This window comes from Dicentrarchus labrax, unplaced genomic scaffold, assembly GCF_905237075.1.
Source record: "Dicentrarchus labrax unplaced genomic scaffold, dlabrax2021, whole genome shotgun sequence".
NCBI classification, from domain to species: Eukaryota; Metazoa; Chordata; class Actinopteri; family Moronidae; genus Dicentrarchus; species Dicentrarchus labrax.
Genome location: NW_026136705.1, coordinates 21,765,953 through 21,784,987, shown reverse-complemented (window position 1 = coordinate 21,784,987; position 19,035 = coordinate 21,765,953). Strand labels below are relative to the sequence as shown.

General features: G+C 40.2%; 1 protein-coding gene across 2 annotated transcripts in view; it reads right to left on the bottom strand.

Moving 5' to 3' along the window:
- LOC127364656 (glucocorticoid receptor) overlaps window positions 1-18,327 on the bottom strand; it is a 66,265-nt gene extending 47,938 nt beyond the window's left edge. For both annotated transcript variants that reach the window (XM_051402340.1, XM_051402341.1), the window contains exons 1-2: window positions 17,803-18,327; window positions 14,670-15,925 (exon numbers count right to left, since the gene is read on the bottom strand). In XM_051402340.1, the coding sequence (XP_051258300.1) occupies window positions 14,670-15,916 (1,247 nt within the window). In that variant the 5' untranslated portion in view covers window positions 15,917-15,925; window positions 17,803-18,327. The remainder of the gene's footprint in view (window positions 1-14,669; window positions 15,926-17,802) is intronic.
- Between the last annotated feature and the right edge of the window lie 708 nt (window positions 18,328-19,035).

Below are 19,035 nucleotides of genomic sequence, written 5' to 3'. Positions count from 1 at the left end.
TGTTTGATTTTGAAATGAGACTAATTCTGCTTATGTTATACGCCTCTTCGTTTTGTGATCTTTAGATTTTGTTGTATGTGTTAATTTCTTTTGTTGCCATTTATATAGCTGTAGGATCAAGTGGACACTATAATGTACAGTCACTGGAGGAGCATGGTAAATTAAAATCTGAGGAAAATGTCAAAATGCTTTCACAGCAACCACAACATCTCAAGCGCTTCCCAATGTTGACTTTGGAAAACCAAAATGTAGCCTAGATGTCTGTCACAACCAGTGCTCGCTTGTTGTACAGCAATGGCCTGGGCAAAGCCATTTAGTAGATTTAGATCATTTTAGATTGGATTTTTCCACGATTGCAAAACTAAACTAAAAAAATATTAATTAAATTTCCCCCTGCTGTTTTATTAAGAGGAGGCAGCCCTGAAACAGTTGTTCAATGTTTCTTTTAAAATTTGGTAGTCGCTGTGTAATATATAGACAGAATTGTTTACAACTTAGTTTACTATGGGCTCCATTAAACTCAAAAGCTGAACAGAACCCACCATCAGCTTTTAATAGCAGTATATTTTAAGATTTGGCTGGAGCTTGATTTATGTGTGCAGTGGTAGCTTAGCAAACATACAACAAGAAGTGGGTCACCTATAAAGTCAGGATCTGTACTGAATCTCATTAATTGTGTTTTGACCAAGGCAAAATGAGGCCATTATCAAGTTTTCCCTTGAACCAGCTGGCATGGGTCATAAGATTACACAAGGACTAAGTCTGAACGACAGCCTCAGGGAGTGAATGTTTGCCTCCACATGTACAGTAACCTTGCTCAGGTAAATTATTGACCGGTCTATGGCACAAGGTCCTCTACGTTGTCTGGTGACAACCTATGACATAGCCAGCTCTACACCTGCCGAAATCAGGGCTGCAAATGCATACTGAGAATTTTTCCTGTCTGTGTGTGTCGGTGCATATCTACACATAATCAGGCATAAAAAATATCATTAATAGGTCTGATGCAATAAAATAAATCTCTGTGTAACTTAGATATATTAATTAATCATACTACACAAGTACATTCTCCAAGTAATTTTTGTTCAGTTTACATTGGCAGCATACCAGTCCATCTAATTTCCCATCATTGGCATTCACAGCTGAAAAAGACTGAATCCACTGCCTGAGTCTTCAAGGACGAGCTTCATTTTACACAAGCTCTTAAAAGCAGCTAGGTAACAAATATTGAACTAGAGGGGCACAGAGTGCAAAGCTCCACCAAGGTGTTTTGTTTCTACAGTGACATTTGTCATGGCGGTTTTTTGTATGTTTAGTCACAGCCCACCATTACTTGATTGACAGCGTTTTCCCGCATTTGCCATAGATGAAATGTGTTCCATGGGGCTCCATCAGGTTTTTTTCGAGCCATAAAGTTGTAGTATAGATGTATTAACATGATGGTGTCAATTCTTCCCCTTTAAAGCACCAAAAATGTTTTTTCACTCTGTAAAGACAAATAACCTTTTAATAACTCAAACTCTCTCTCCCTTTTCCAACCCTGACTTTAAAAAAATAGCATTTAAGAAGTATTTATAGAATTTCATATGGCAGGCTAATCTGCAATTCCAAACACAACATGTTTGTGACGGTATATGATGGTATTTGTGTAAAAAAACCCAAAAGAAAACTATTTGAACTGGCACAGTTATTGCAGCCTTCATGGCACTAGTTTAATGAGAATCAAGAGAGTCAAAGAAAAGTATTTTCATATGATATGCTCTAAAAAGAGAAGCACAGACAGCAAAAAGAGCTTTTTTGGAGGGGTGGGGGGCTGTTATTGCCTTTAATGGATAGTGACAGCTGTAGAGTGACAGAGAAGGAAAGGGGAGAGAGAGAAGGGATGACACGCAGCAAAGGGCCACAGATCTAAGTCTAACCCATGGCCGCTGCAGAAAGGATACCAATTCTACCAGGTAAGCTATCAGGGCACTCTGAAGGAGCTTTTAATCCAGAACGGACAGTCTTACATGTTCATTCTTCCCACGGGCAGAGCGTGGCGATTATTAAAAATGGCTATTGCCAATATGATAGATCTACCAGAAGAAGAAGAGCGTCTGTGTTTTTGAAGCTACTGACAATCATATCTTCAGTATTTCTAAATACCCTGGTGTGTCGTAATAAATTGATACTGCCCAAGCCTTCTCCAGGCTTTAAAATCTGGCAGGCCTGTGATATTGTACATTAGTTGTAACTAAATGGCCTTCAACGAATCAAAAGAACAGCAGCTCTGGGACTGGAGCTACTCATCAAGTTGCTCACACTTCAACAGGTTGGATGCTTGCTGCTAGAGGGGTCTGAACTGGTGGCCTCCTGCTGACAGTCTCCCTGGTTACTCTGCCACCCTGCTGATTCTGAACAGCTGGAGGTAAAACTCCTAAGAAGAGCAGAGGGATCACATATTCACTCCCCTTTAAACCCCTTTTTGTAAAGACTAGTATTCAATTTAGATTTCAGTGTATGAGATTGATACCCATTTTCAGAGATCACTAACACATGGTTCGTAATTTGCACTGGATTTTTACTATGCAAAACACAGGCTGATCATTTGAGCAGGAATAGACTCACTGATGATTGTGTGGGACTTTATTGGTCCATTAGCAAATCAGACAAAAATTACATGTTGATGTGTGTATTCCTTAAAGTGATTCCCTTCTATGGTGACTGGGAAAGGAGCCTTCAAAGATGATGCATCTGTGTAAAATGGGAGAAGAAACAGCGATGGCGACCCACAATCAGGCAGACAGACTGCACGACACAAACAAAGCAACAACATATCTCACAGTTTAGCAAGCACACAAACCAAAAAAACAGAAACAGCAAAGAGTACATAAAAATAATAGCACAGTGCCAGACTGCTTTGAGGTTTTGTTTTTTGTTTTTTTTACAGCAAAGGCGGGAAATTCCACCAACTTGATTCATTGATCAGAAAACAAGCTGTGACACATCAGAGAATTTACAGGACTTGATACTGAAACACGTCACTTAAAAAAAGATTGTCAAACTAACAGACATAATAAATGTAAATGATAATCAGTGTAAATATTTTTACCTAAAACAAAGGGTATCCTGGATTTTTATTGGAAACAAACAAGGGATTTGTTTCAAATTAACTTTTATCACAAAAACAGAAAAATCTAGGTGTTATAATTTCAAAAACATATTTTAAGTCGGTGTTTTAATTAAATATTAGGACTGCAAAGTCACAGAGATAAAATTGTATGTCTTTATATATTAATGGTCTATTCAACTAAAACTTGAATAAACCATTGTCAGATGCAGAGATTCCTCGAGCGTATTACAGCAGAAACTGACATTAGAAGAGAATGATTACACTTTTAGAAAAGATAACATTAACCCTCAGGGAAAAATAAGCTATATGACACAGCGAAGCCATATGTTTGATGAATGAGCGAGGCAATTGTTTATGCCCTGATATAGTAACTAAATGTATCCTAAGACATGCATTAATATGTATTACTGTATTAGCTATATATAAGAATTTTAATTTACAACATTCAAAAATAAAATAAAACAGAATTATCAACAGAATGTGAAAAAATAACAGTTTTGTTTTGTGTATTGTGTTGCTGAGATATCTACTGAAGTTAGCATGCTAACTAGCTAGCCCCAGACCGCTCTGTCTTGTAATACCAATTTTCATCTCAAGAGGCAATAGTGAGTCACTGTAGCGTCCAGTCTGCCCTCAGTCTAACATAATAGGATCAAGAAGTAGTACTGCCCTGAGGGCAGGAAAGCGTGTTTGGCGGCAAAGAAAGAAGTTACTGAAATATAATCAAACAAGACCCATTTTTCTTTTAGACTAGTAAGTAAAGAGCTATTATGGGCTATTTAGTGACAGCTTAGCTAGCCAATTGTGCAACATTGTTGACAGTGTTAATATGTCTGCCAAGTTAGCCGTTTGTTGAAATAAAGACCTATGGGAGAATTTCCTTGTTTCTTGCGATAGGAGTGGACACCCCACCCCTATGGTGATAAGCTGTTCTTAAATTCTCAAAGTTTGAATTATGAATGGAAATGTCTTACATAAAGCTCCTTTAGGGTCAATACTGGTGACAAACCGAAGGGAAATTTTATGTAAATGGGTGTTCAAATAGTAGGGCACATTGTGTGCATTCACAAGACATGGGTGGAAAATAAAGCCTGTTTTTTTTTTTTTTTGGTGTTTGTGGTGGAGGGCATAGCTTACCACCTCAACTAACCAATTTCCTGGGGAAAACCCTGAGATCTGCTGTACGGTTTAGTTAATGCAAATTTCCAACGCCTTTTTTTGTTTATTTTTTTTACATTTTGCCGTTGATACTGCTTTCACTTTATATGTGATGTTTCTGCCAGGCACCATATTTCCCAAATAAAAAGCCATTTGGTGAACCATCACTTCAGTAATAGAAAATACGACTGTCCAAGAAAGCTCACACTTACAAATCTGAAGAGAAACATGCATGGCAAAAAAGAGCATCAGCCATATATATATATATATATATTGGCCAAAGAGAACAAAAGGGGCATCAGCCTGAGCCACTAGACCCTGCACTTCCTGTCTCCCGATAAAGTTGTTGCCAAACATAACAAGCACAATCCTCTGATATGAAGTACAGTGAGTCAGTTCAGCTGGGGGTATATTTATGCTTACTCCTGACACATCTGAGCATAGTTTGCTCTCAGAATTTAAAAGGGTGAAGCGAGGGAGTTGGGATCTGCATTAAGTCCACGGGTCCTTTAAGCATAGATATGCACTCACAGAAACTTTAAACCATAATACCAAAGCCCATTAAATGATTCATCAGATGGGTTTAGAAAGAATCCATCCAACGATCTCTTACTCTATTATTGGTAGTCTATACCCAGAAATGCCTCCCACCTAGCTTTGCCAACCATACACAGTCATCACATGATGTGCAATGAGGCATTTGTGAGTGCATATGTTTGTCTGTTCATAGTGCAGAGTATGTGGGTGTAGTGTGTATAAATTACATACAAAATTTAAATAAAATCTAAGCTGTGTCATATCACTATTAGGGCTGAATGATTAATTGCATTTGTGATAATATTGGGATATGATAAAACGCGATTTTCTAACCGCAACTTGCGCGATTACAAGGTGGTTACGTGACGCGAGCAAAAGAGTGGAGAACTTGGCTGCATCAGCTGCATCAACTTTTCCTGCTGCCCTTTAACCTCGTGCGCAATGGCCTCTGGCTCGACGGAAGAGTCAGAAACTGACACAGCTGAAAAAAAACTAAAAAACTTTAGTCTCGAAAAGGAACAGCACGTCGGTGGTGTGGAACTATTTTGGTTTCAAAAAAGAAGATGCTGCGCAGCGTCAGGTGTTGTGCAGAGCATGCCGTGCTCCCGTTGCTACTTCACAGGGTAACACTACAAACTTGTTCCAGCACTTAAAAAAATACCACAAATCAATGTATGACAGTTGTATGGCCAAAATGTCGAGCACCAGTGCGCCAGACAAGCCAAATACCTCAAGACGGGGATCACGGACCAAAATGTTGTCACTCCATATGAACGTAATTCAAAACAGCAAGGGGAAATCACTCGGGCAATAACCGAGTTCATAGCCAAAGATATGATGCCTCTCAGCACGGTGACCAAGCCTGGGTTCATGGCATTGATAAATACGCTTGATAAATGGCACAGTATACCCTCCCGTTGGATCATTATGGCTGGCAGTGCCATACTCATAGTGAACTTTAGTCTGTGTGGTGTGTTATTGTTGCGTACTTGAGATAAGTGAGGTTGATCTATATTATAATCAAACTGTTTCTTTATTGTCTAATTTAAAGGTGCATTTCTCCGTTTTTTATTTATAACTTTATTTACTTTGATTTTACAAAATGTTTTCAAAAGTAGTAGAGGCAAATTCTATGTTTCAGTTGTGTGAAATGTTACTGACTTGGGAGCAGTAAGATACATATAATTTTAAATTATTTTTTTCTTAAGACTGTAAATTTTGCACACAGCGTTTACAAAGTGCATGCGTTTGTTTAAATTACTTAAATGCACAGTGGCAAAGCCACAGATGTTTCTGTAATGAGCAGTTAAATAAAAATTTAATTTATTTCAAGGCATACATCTTTTAATTTAATTCTAACAAATAGGCCCAGCCTATAGGAAAGAACATTTTACACTAAATGTATCTAATATTGTGTTGGTCATATTTAAATCATTCATTATGTTTTGTTGGGGGAAAAAAGAGAATCACATATTAAATCGCAATTGCAATATTGGGGGGGGGGAATCGCAATTAGATTATTTTCCCAAATCGTTCAGCCCTAATCACTATATAAATACAGAATTTTCAAAGAACGCTAAGTGATGTTCCATTCACAAAAATAATGCTCACAGAATTGTAAGAAACAGAAACTTTAGAAACAGTTCATCATCTTGGTCTGAAAGAGGGACAATGTTGCACAGAATTTTAAAGTTAAGTTTAAGTTACAATTCTTACAATTAAAATCAGCTTATGTATGAAGGAAATTCCCCTGCAGTGATTTAGCGTGGCTCAACGGTGGTATGTGGTATTACCGCCATTTTTGTTGTTTTTGCTAATTACTTCGCAAGAGGTGCTGTGGGATAATGTTTTATTTCCGGTTTCCGTTCCCAACACATCACTGAAACAGCCCTCCTGAAAGTCACCAACGACATCCTCCTCTCCGCTGACTCCGGCCACCTCACCATCCTTATCCTCCTGGACCTCACCGCAGCCTTTGACACCATCAACCATACCATTCTCCTCTCCCGCCTTGAGTCCTCTCTCAGCATCACTGGCACTGCACTCTCCTGGCTCAAATCTTACCTCACAGACCGACAACAATTCATCCATATCAACAACTGCACCTCCTCCACTGCTCCCCTGTCCCAAGGCGTCCCCCAGAGTTCGGTGCTTGGTCCTCTCCTCTTCATACTTTACCTGCTCCCCATTGGCAACATCATTCGCCACCATGGTCTCCACTTCCACTGTTATGCCGATGACGTCCAGCTTTATATCTCTACCAAATCCATCACCCCGGCCACTCACTCCACTCTCTCCAACTGCCTCACCGACATCAAATCCTAGATGCATTCCAACTTCCTCAAACTCAACTGTGACAAATCAGACCTTATCATTATCGGCCCCAAATCCCTCACCAAAACCACAGACAGTTTCCACCTCACCATTGACAGCTCCACCCTGTCTCCATCCCCCCACAGTCGCAACCTCGGAGTCATCTTTGACAATAACCTCTCCTTTGAACATCACATAAACCAAATCACCAGAACTGCCTTCTTTCATCTCAAGAACATTGCCCATCTCCGCCCATCACTCTCCTTCTCTGCTGCTGAAACCCTCATCCACGCCTTCATCACCTCCAGAATCGACTACTGCAACAGCATCCTCTATGGCACACCATCCAAAACTCTAAATAAGCTACAGTACATCCAAAACTCCGCTGCACGTATGCTCACCCACACCCGCACCCATGATCACATCACTCCCGTCCTCCAGAACCTCCACTGGCTCCCAGTTCCACAGCGCATTCAGTTCAAAATCCTCCTCCTTACACACAAAGCCCTCCATAACCAGGCTCCTTCCTACCTCACTGACCTGCTCCATCGCCACAATCCATCCCGTAGCCTCCGCTCATCTGAAGCAAACCTCCTGACTCCTCCACCCCGGACCAAGCACCGAACCTGGGGCGACAGAGCGTTCTCTGTAGCTGCCCCCTCCCTCTGGAACTCTCTCCCCAAACACATCCGTGACTGTACCGACCTTCCAACATTCAAATCACTGACAAAAACACACCTTTTTAAAATTGCTTTTAATGTTCAGCTTAGTCTGATGTGTTTTTAATGTTTTACTATTTGATGTTGTTTTGCTGCTTTTATGTTTTTATGTAAAGTGTCTTTGAGTATTTAGAAAAGCGCTTATAAATAAAATGTATTATTATTATTATTATTATTATTATTTCAGTACCTACTAGTACTAATCACCTGCACTCTCCCAACTCCTGCCTCTGGCGTCTGTGACCCTTATTAACGTATATATAAAGTTGCCAGTCAACAGGGTCACTTGTAAAACCATAACACTGGCAAGCCGTTGGACGCAAACACCAAAGCTAAGTCAAACTGGGATAATTATCAAACGAGTCGTGGTTCAGCTTCAAGACCGCTGGTATTTCGAATTGGGAGTTGTTTCAGAGCGAGTGGGGTGGAGGCTCCATGAATTCGAAATATTGAGTAGCAACTGTGTTTCAGACATCGTTTCTGTCGGGTCATGTCTCTTCAGTCGAACAGCTCTGGCTTTCCTGTCTAAACAAAATATACACTCAACATGATGTGATGGTATGACGTCTCTTGTGGTTGTGGCTTGCCATCCACTGCAGTTGGTTTGTCAATATAGCAGTTCATTATTGCAGTTATTGTGACAGCCCTATATACCACCACCTGTTCTCATGTGACCAAAGCTCAATACTTACGTCAATTGATGACAAATGAGCTCCATTTGCTCCATGACAAGTAAGCAAACTCCATCTGCTTAGGAAGACCAAAGGATAGGGTTGAAAGTGCCAGTAAAAAAAAGCTAGTAAGTGGATCTTGAGTTAAAAAAAACTACATATATGACAATTGAATAGACATGACTGTCCTGTACATGTAATGGGCCAGATAATGTATATGCAACCTGGTTTAGAGGCTGTGGAAACACATCATGAAGAAAATATATATTAAGTAACAGGACATGTCTTAATAACACAACAAACCGTAGTATTGTTGATTCTTTCTGAAAAAACGTTGCAAAAATAGTGCTTACTGTAGGGCTATTGCATGAATAATATTGTAAGTCTCTGTTCTTTGTTTTTCTACGTATTTCTTTTTATGTTTTGCAGTGAATATGAAGACCAGAGGTTTTTTCCTGCAAAAACAGGTTAAATCCGTCATGTGGCGTGTTACATAGGCCTCGGGTATGTTCACGACACCTAACACCAGCGTAAACATGCCAGCAGCCGCAAAACAGCCTTAAAAAAGAAACAGCTTGGCTGCTCAGAGGCCTAGACCTGCTTTGGCTCTCTGCACTACAATGACCCCAAACGAGGCCCACATCAAAGACTCAGTACAGTAGTCAAAAAGGGCCGAGCAACCAAGGCAGAGAGAAGGAAGAAGAGTGAATGAAAGAGCATCTTGTTAGAAAACATGTCTTAGCTGATCAAAGCTGACATGTCCTTTATGTCCGAGATGAACTTGTAAGACTAGTCCTGAGAACAAAATGTTAGCTGAATGTTTGCAACTGATGAAGGATGAGTAAATAAAGTACAAGGTGGTAACTAAACATTAAGATGCAGTCAGTGAAAGAGCAGTGAACTGTAACATTGCATACAGCAAAGGTTAAGCCTATTGATGTGGATTGAGGTTGGCATAATGAAATATACAAATCCAGGAAACTTAGTCAACAGACATGCGACTGACCTAGTTTGGCTTTAGTTTGTTGTATCTGCATTTTGGCAGACTACCTGTTGTGAGATGACTATAAAGAGGGCACTTCCAGTAGTACAGTTGAAATTCTCTGTAAGCAGTTTCTATAATGTATATGCATCGCTTGCTAAAAATGGCAAAAGCAGCATTTTCTGAAGAGGTATTTTTCAACATTAAAATCAAGCAATAGAATGAGATGCAAAATGTAGTGAAACCATTCAAATCAATATAACAATATTAATTAAGATTAAGAATAGTTTTTGCTATTAAATCACATTATCAAACTGATGTTCAGTGCAATAAATTAAGTACATATTGAAAAATAAATTATTGTTTTTTTATTTTATCTGACAAAAGTCTTCACAACTGTAAAAAAAAAAAATACCTTCAATAACTAATTTTCGTTGTTTTTAAATTAAAATTTGTTTGAAATTATTAATTTGGACAACAGAGATTTGTGAAATGATGATGATGAGGATCATGATGCGATTTCAGTGAAAGTGAATTAGATCATTTTGAATTATCACAGCATGTCAGCTTGTGGTTTCTAGAAAATGATGTTGTCCAGTAATGCTGACATACGTGACAGATCCTGATTCAATTCAGTTCAACTTAGCTTAAAGCTGTTTTCACTTCAGTAAATTAGTACCCACAACTACAAACAAAAATCCTACAATATCGTTTCAATTCTCTGTAACAACAAAGATGATATCTCTGTTGACTACAGTTTCCAACAAGCAACAGCATGTAAAAAATGCAGCTGTAATGAATAAAACCAGGCAGACAACCAGAGAGCTGCACTCAACGTTTGGTTTGTATAATTATAATAATAATCCTCATCCAGTGCATCATCATAATCACCACCATCATTAACTCGACAATTTTTATCTATGGGATATGCCCTACCAGTTTTAAAATCTTATGTTTAGGTTTTTGCTGCATAACATCTCCCATTCTATTGGCCCCTTGGGTCAGACTCCAAAAGCATCCAGGTGGAAGGCCAGATGTATCTTGCACTGTGATCGGCCTGCACAAGCTGCAACTAAAAATTAAAGTCAGATTGTTAATCTTTATGTCTCATTTTTCCTCAAACAGTAAACATTTCACTTAAGAATAAAATGCTGCATAAATAAATGGTTAAAATATTTTTGTTTTTGTTTAGCAAGTCTAAATTTAGAACACATTTACACTTTAGAACACTGCATGCATAGCATTGTTGTACGCTGTGTTAAAGTAGCTCATGTGCTAAAATAAGCTTATGTTAGGCATTGAATGAAATGTTGCCCATTGCAACCAGAGGACACTGAACAACAGACAGGCCTATAAAAAGGCAATATAAAAAAGGTGAAGAAGAGCATGAAGTCATCCAGCAAACCACCAGAATTTTACCACGATGCATCAGCAAAAACCCAGTCCAGCAGAACACAATGTTTTACTATCCTATGATGGATTAGAAAAAAGTATTAATTTGGTATTAAATTCTAATTTTAAAACATCAAACAAAAGAGGAGTATGTTTGCGAGTGAGAGTCTCTTTTGACATCCAGAATCTGCAGCACACTCCTAATAAAAGAGCATCTGTGTTTCTGTGTGCATTTCTGTGTGTGTGTGTGCATGATATCTTCATGTGTACAGCTCTTACATGCTTCTGTGAACTATGGAGTGCTTTAAAGGGGCCCATCAGGGGTACGTAGGTGAGAATAAAAAAGTGACTGACAGGCTAAGGAGAGAGGGGAAGCAGCACACCAGAGCAGTTCTGTACACGTGGCCTCCCAGCATCCCTGTGTGTACCGACACACACACACACACACACACACACACACACACACACACACACACACACACACACACACACACACACACAGTCTGTCTTCCCATCCGCAGCTCTGCTCTGGCACACACTGACGCATGTAGCACAGCAACAGAGTGTATATCAACTTTTTAACCCCTTTTAAGGTCAATATGACTCCAAATATTTTAAGATGATATTTTAAACTTGAAAAAAAACCATTCTGAAAGCAATGTACTGTATAATAAATGTTATCTGCTGCATGAAAAAAAAAGAGTCATGCACTACCAAAATTAAATACAGCATAAGTTAAAAACAACACATCTACTACATATCTACTTAATGAAAGGAGTATCATGCTGTTTCAAGAATTTTAAAGAATGTTTCAAGGGCCTCATTTCACCCTGGGCATGAAGCAACAACATTTGTCTATTTGATTATCAGTTATATAACCAGAGGCATGAGCCAAGCAACGTGATTGAGCCAAATTGTGTTCCAACTGTGCTGAAAAAATTCCCATAGAACAGCTAGGTGGGCTCGGTGATATACAGTACAGTCCACAGAGATGGTTGCTATGCTAACTCATGTGGTAACCAGGGAGCCAGTCATTTCTCTGTTTGTACACATAATTTAATGCAATTGAATGCAGCAGCCCTGCAACAAAATACTACCACTGTCTTATAAAGTGCTGTGTAGCATGTTTCCCTTTCGCTTGGTGAATTACATTGCTATTTTATTCAATACTTAAATTGCATTATATTTTGTACAGATTCTATGAATTTCTCTTAAGTAATTACAGTCACTACAATAATGCTTGTAGTGGCACCTTCACAGAACAGTTCTGGTATCTATAATTACAGAACTTTCACATCTGCATTTGAAACACACATTAAAATTTTCCTTTGCACATAGCAGGAAAAAAATCAGTCCTTCGATTAATTATTGAATGGAAAATAAATTAATCTAAATAAACTATTTTCATAATGAATCTTTTATTAAGAAAAATCCAAAACTCCCTCTTTTTGGGCTGTTGGTCTCACAAAGCAAATAATCTGAAAATGTCACTTTGGAACTGAGGAAATTGTGATCAAATTTTTTTTTTATAGACCAGATAATTATAATAAAAATCAATGCATTTAAATTAATCAACTTGAGGCTAATGAACCTGAACTACATAGTAATACTAAGTCTGATTATGTCATCTTCAAGTCTCCAGTCATCTTCAAATCTAATTTTGTGGGATATTTGGTGACATGTAAATCTAAAATGTTCAATGATTGAAAAATCATTTTTTTTCCACGACAATTTAAAATAACATGACAATTAAGAGAAATGAGAAATGGAAATAATCATTTTTAACTCACTATGATGTATTGATCCATCGATAGATGAGATTGTTTTTGTCATTTGCTTCTATGTTAAGTTGTTTGTACTAGAAGAGTTTTTGCACTGTGCTGTGCATTAGTGCCCTGCATCAAAGGAACACAGAAAACAAGCACCACGCTGGTGCAACAAGCGTCAACATACCAGGAAGTAGTCCGGGTACAACAGCACTGCGGCAACAGATTCTTGCCACATGTAGTTTTTTTTTTTTAAAACAACACTTTGTTAGTTGTTTGATTAAATTACCAAGTGATACAAATCTGGTTTTCACATAGCCTAACCAGAAAAGCAAAAAAATAAAAAAGAAAGAAAAGAGTTTTCACTTCTGAACTATGACAAAAAGACTTTACCATAGTTTAAGTAGGTTAACGGCACAAGAGCACAGGAGCATATCAGTTTGACAGGAGGGAGATAACAGTATCTGACACCCATGTTCATCTTTGAATTGTTTATAAAGCAGCCTGAGCCAAAACACCTCAATTGTTCTTTCAGGACAGCACTGACTCGTATTATTAACCCGAATTAATCGCACACCATCTTGTGATCCGCCCATTCAAGCCATGTTCACTAGGAAGCTCATAAAACAGCAAATAAATGTCTCCCTTCAACCTTCTACTCACAGCCTATTCCTCTATCAGTGTATAGTACAGTACTTCCAAGCTGAATTGAGGCGTGTCCACCGGACACTGTTGCAAATATGCTATTTTCTCACCGGATTCATTTCCCTCACATTAAACATACTGCATCCTGAGACATGTGCATTTCATGTTTTCTCAATGAATCATTTCCTGTGGGATGACACATTTTACGTAACTCTGGGATATCTTTATAACAAGCACCGTTTTACAGTACAATCTTGGAAAAATACCCAAAGGTGGAGCAGGGACAAATTATGATGAGTTACTTTGTATGAGAACAATTTCGCAATTTGGTCCAAAAACAACCAAAGCCGCAATATTGAAAAAAACACAAGATTGCACATGTTTATATACTCGCTAACTACCTCTTCAGGGAGATTAACACCATCTAAACTCAGCACAACTGAATATCTTAACTTCCTTATTCAACAGCACTTATTTTCCCTCCTGCTTCCCTGTAACCTGTACTCCTATATTTAACTTCTCATGGCATTCCTAAAATGTGATGCGATGTGGATGAACTGGAGGAGCGTGTGCCCTGATGTGTCTTCCTATTAGAGGTGATAAGCACCAGATGTCCACCCCAGGGGTGCTAGCATTTCCTTCACAAAAAATGTCACAGATAAAACATACAACACCTGAGCACTCTTTTTTCTTTTTTTTTTAATGCTTCTTGAAGCGATGTTTCTGTTTCACACTGGTAGACTCAGGCTTAAAAGCTGTGAAAGGCACCGACTACTTTCATTTCCCAAATGCACACTCAAGGTGTCCTGCAGGGAACTGAAGTGCCCTGATACATCCCTCGGAACTTGATTTGATTTCTAGAGCATCAACAGGGACCAGCACATATACTTTTTTGTGGTTGCGACAGCAATAGTGCAGTGCTGGCTTTTTTTTTTAAGGAGGAAATAATCTGTACTTTATCTAGACTGTCAGGGGTAGCTTATGATTCCCAAATTTTAAATCAATCTAATTCATTGTCACATATTAGTTAGTATCATTTGTCACGTCTTCAAAAAGGTTAATTTTATAAAATAGGGAGGCTATACTACCTTTTCACTGAATCTATTTCCTGCTAAAATTTACTTAACTATTACAGTGATTAATAAATAAGTGGCATTGAAAGTAACATCCAATGCATTTGGCCTTTAGGGTCTGCTAAGAATGCAGCAAGGTATGAATCACTGCCATCACCTTTACTCCCTGCCTTTATTTTTACATATTTTAACATTTTAAGTAGAGCAAATACAAAGTCGAGCATACCATGGATGAAAGGAAACACCAAATCCACCACAGAGACAAAAGTAAACAGAGAGGGAGTAATTCCATGAGACCTACCTGGAGAAGCTGACAGAAAAAGCTGCCACGGCTGCAGCAGAGGGCAGCCCATCATCACCCCTCTGTATCCCGGACGACTCTCCATACCTGTTCCCCCTGGCCCAGCTCTCCCCAACCAGAGGCAGGTTTGAGTACATGCCAAAAGGCTTCTGGTCTTGTAGGCCCACTGTGGGGGACGGGTTGGCTCTGTAGTGGTAGCCAGGTCCTGCGCCAACGCCCATAGGCGAGGACATGGGGCCTCCTCCATGGAGACTGCTCTGGAGACACTGCGCCTGGCAGAAACCAGCGCCTTCCTGCTTCTCCTGTTTGACCACACCAGGCGTACTGATGTGGATGAAAGAGTCGTCTGGATCCTTCTCTTCCTTGATCATAACGCTGGAGAGAAGTGACCCAGGCTGTTGATGCTGAAGCTGATGTTGCTGGTGCTGGTGCTGTAGAAGGTGGTGGGGCTTCTGCTGGTGAGAATGATGCTGAATGGGGTGGTCCGTGGCCTTCACGTTGGTACAGTTTACTCCGTTACCCATGTGAGACTTTGTCTCCTTGAGCAAGCCACTGACAGGACCACTACCCCCCCTGCTGTCATGCAGGATGTTATCCAAGTGTGCCACTTCTGAATCCAACTCAAAATCACTGATTTCTGGCAGAGAGCTAGGAAGGTCAAGGTCTTGCCAAATCTCAGTATCCTCAATTAGACGACCGCTGTTGCCATCCATATCACACGGACCAGCACCGATGTGTCCGCTGTAAGTTTCCATATCTTTATCCAGAGAAAAATTCCCCTCCTGTTTGATGTGTTGGGGGAAAAGGTCTGGCAGGGGGAGGTTGCCCAGGACGGAGGTGTCTGAAGTGCTGATGACAGAGGTGGACTTCTGGTTAAGGTCGGAAATACTCTGTTTCAACAACGGCAAGCTGTCCTCCATGTTGAATATATCCATATCCTGGTGTTGTTGTTGTTGTTGTTGTTGTTGTTTCTGCATTCTGATGATTTCACCCTCCTTCATGTCTGACATGACATGATGCTGAGGTGACTCAAAGAGGCCTCCAAGCTCCCCCTGGTCTTTGGTTCCACCTTGTCCATTTGTGCACACAGTGGGCTGGGGCACAGACCCAGGGCCAGGCAGGTGCATTGCAGATTGGAGCAACGAACCAGCTGTGTCACCTGTATCTCTGCCTACTCCAGCTCCTGCCTCCCCAAATGTCAGACCGTCATCTCGATTACCGTTGCGCTTCAATCCACCCTGATCCATTTCTTTATCCTGACAGGACAGTGAGGGTGAGTCAAAGAGTGCACAACACACAAAGAGTGAGAGAGAAAAGAGACAAGGTTAGGCTATAAAAACAGAGTCGATGCTGGATAATAGATACATATGCAGTAGCTAGTCCAGAAGAAAAGTGTATTTAAATATTGATCTTTCACAATAATGGGCCGTGAAACATTGGTAGAAATCTGTTATGGCGCAGTTTAAAAGCACTGTCAGTGCAAGGCTCAAGTCTGCTACTATGTCTATGCCCTCCATCTCTCTATTTAATTTTCTTTTTTTTTTTTTTTTTTTTTTAAGAAATGACAGCCGCCATATCAAACAGGCCATCTCCTCTTCTCACAACCACACTGGAACAATATGGCAGAGCCACAAATGGCACAAACCAGGCTGATCAGTACAAAACAAAAAAAAGACCACATTCATTACATAACACAAATGACTATAATGTTCATGTTATTTCTTTGAACTGTGCCCTCCTCTCAACTCAAGCATCAAAAAGTGCAAGACATGTCCAGGCATAACTTGTGTCACAGGCAGTGCCACTGACAAGTCGCTCATGCAACCAAACATGTGCACAACAACATACATCTGTTCGAAGAGATTAACCCACAATGGGCCTCTGGGCAATTGCAGCAGTTACCAATAACTGTCTATTAACGTTTGCAAGACAGAACAACAAACAACAAACAATTCAGTCAAATCTCTGTTTACAAAATTTGAAATTTAAATAAAATGCTATGAAATTGTAAAACTAAAACCGAATCATGTTGCAACAACCTCTGCAAAGGAAAGCTTATGCATGTGACCGTTCTGCAGCTCACTAATTATCTGTTGATCATTAACAATGATAGTCATATCTGGAGGGGCAGAAATGAACTACTGTAACCAAGCAAGCTGTCACTTGCGCCATTTTTTCCCTCTTTGGAAGTCAATACCACTAAATTAGAAAAACGCACAAATATTCTGAACTTCGTCTGCCATTTAAATGCATTAAATGTTAAAAAAAACACTTATTGTAAGCGGTTAATGAGGACTGGCTCACTTACTGTGATTTTTTTTAATTAGTGGATCGTCTGTATTTTATGTTTTTAGCCTCAAGCAGCGGCAGTAACATTCCTTCTAGAAGACATAAATCCATATGACAAGATATATGGTGCTATACGGGCAGTGGTTTATAGCACTTCCTTTACACATACTGCTGCACCGTGGTGCTAAAAGTGACATCTGAGCACTTGTGGCGGTCCTGCTTTTTCTCTGAAGAATGATTTTTCATTTTTATCGCACTCTCCTGGTGGAGAATTTAAAAAGATTTTCTTTTTTTGTTTTGGACATGGGTTTCACCACTTTCCCACGCCCACAATCTAAAGTGTAACCAATAGCTTCCTGGATTCAGACCAGGACAACATTGAGGTTGTTGACTTAATGTAATTTAGAGAAGGCAATAAAGGTCCTTGGTGTGTTCAAGTTGAGAAAGTTTGGGGTTTCGTGACTTGCTATACTGTACTTTTCCCACCGCATGGACACAACACATACAGCATTAGTGCAACCTGTTGGCTGCGATAGGAAATTGCACTGATCACACGCCTACAGCCGGAGAGGCTGATAAGAAGGAATACCGTGCACGTTTGTGCAACACTTTTGTCTGTCTTGCACAAAAAAAGACGCTTCCTCCGAGCGGTGGTTGTGATATTGTCAGTGTGTCACACGGCGCAGGGCTGTCAGTGAGCACACAACGCAGCGCCGGGGACGCTCGTCGTCGGCATACCCCGTAAGCACAACCATTCTGTTTTTTTTAAAACCTCTTTCAATATTTCTCCGGCTGTGTAATGAAAAAGTGTGCCAGTTTTCTGTCAAATAAAAGTACACTGTACCTGTGGTGAAAGCAGGATGCGCTCCCACCGGTTAGGTCATCTCCCGTCAGCCCAAGTTGGAAAAAAAAAAAAAAAAATGTGAGAAATAACGCAATGTCCACACAGTCAAGCCCTCAAATAAAACCACTTCCTTGCGGTAACGTTGCGTGGTGAAATGTCAGCTGCATTTGCTGCCGCTTCTCTCCCCGTACGGCGGAACAACATCGTCCGGAATATCAACTATTTTATAACTAAAGTCAACAACGTCGCTGACATATCTGTGGGGTGGGAGGTGGGGGGGGGGAGGCTGGCGAGATCCGCCGTCTGCGCCGTTTCGCCGATCCGTCGATAACTTTTAACGCCTGTCGCCGGCAGGAGGAAAAAAGTGATCGATCGGTCGCTCGCTCGCTATTTCAGGGTAAATCCGCAAATAATCGACAGATCTGCGGCGCAATATTGTGCTCTTGCGCCATTAAACCCGTGAGTATTAAAGTTATATAAGACAGCCGTGCTGCCCTGGCGCACTGAACTGCAAACTCAGGCAGGGCATGGCGGACAGTTAGTGAAACGCAGTCAAGGTGACCGGAGCGAGAAGAGCGCTTCCGTCTTGTCCTTTCAGAATAAAATCTCCGCTGTTGCAGCTGTCATAATGATTTAACACTATCATCCTGTTTATGGAAGAATGAACGTTTGGAGCTCTTTTAAAGCTGAGGCGTGTAAAAGAGTGTCGTGTTTTTTTACTTACAAAAAGCATGGTATGATTTCATTTTTTTTATTTAGTTGCTATTTTTTAAGGCAAATAGCTCAGCTTCCTGCCATCTTGTGTTTGTCTGTGGCTACTTGGCGCAGCTGTTAGTTTGACACTTGCCGGTGAACGCCCCTTTCCCTACTGAAACTCTCTCTGCTGGGGAATCTGTCAAAACGTGTCTTCGTCGGCCACCGCTAACCTCCAGGCATGGTGGGATCGAGGAGACAGTTCTAAGTGTTAACTTGTGTCGTGCTGCAGCCTCTTCAACCACTAAACCAAGGGATGGTTGGTACACATCCCTCGGTAGCGCTTGAATTTGGGGGTCCTTTTAAGGGTCAAAAAAGGTCTGGGCAAAAAAGGAGGACACTATTTTTTCCCTTAAGGAGAGCATGTAATCACATTTGAATCCCAGGTTTCATACTCCATTTATATCATGAAACAAATAAATATCTCACAAATTTCTTACAAATAAAAATCTCCTCCTCAGAAATGTATCATAAATCATA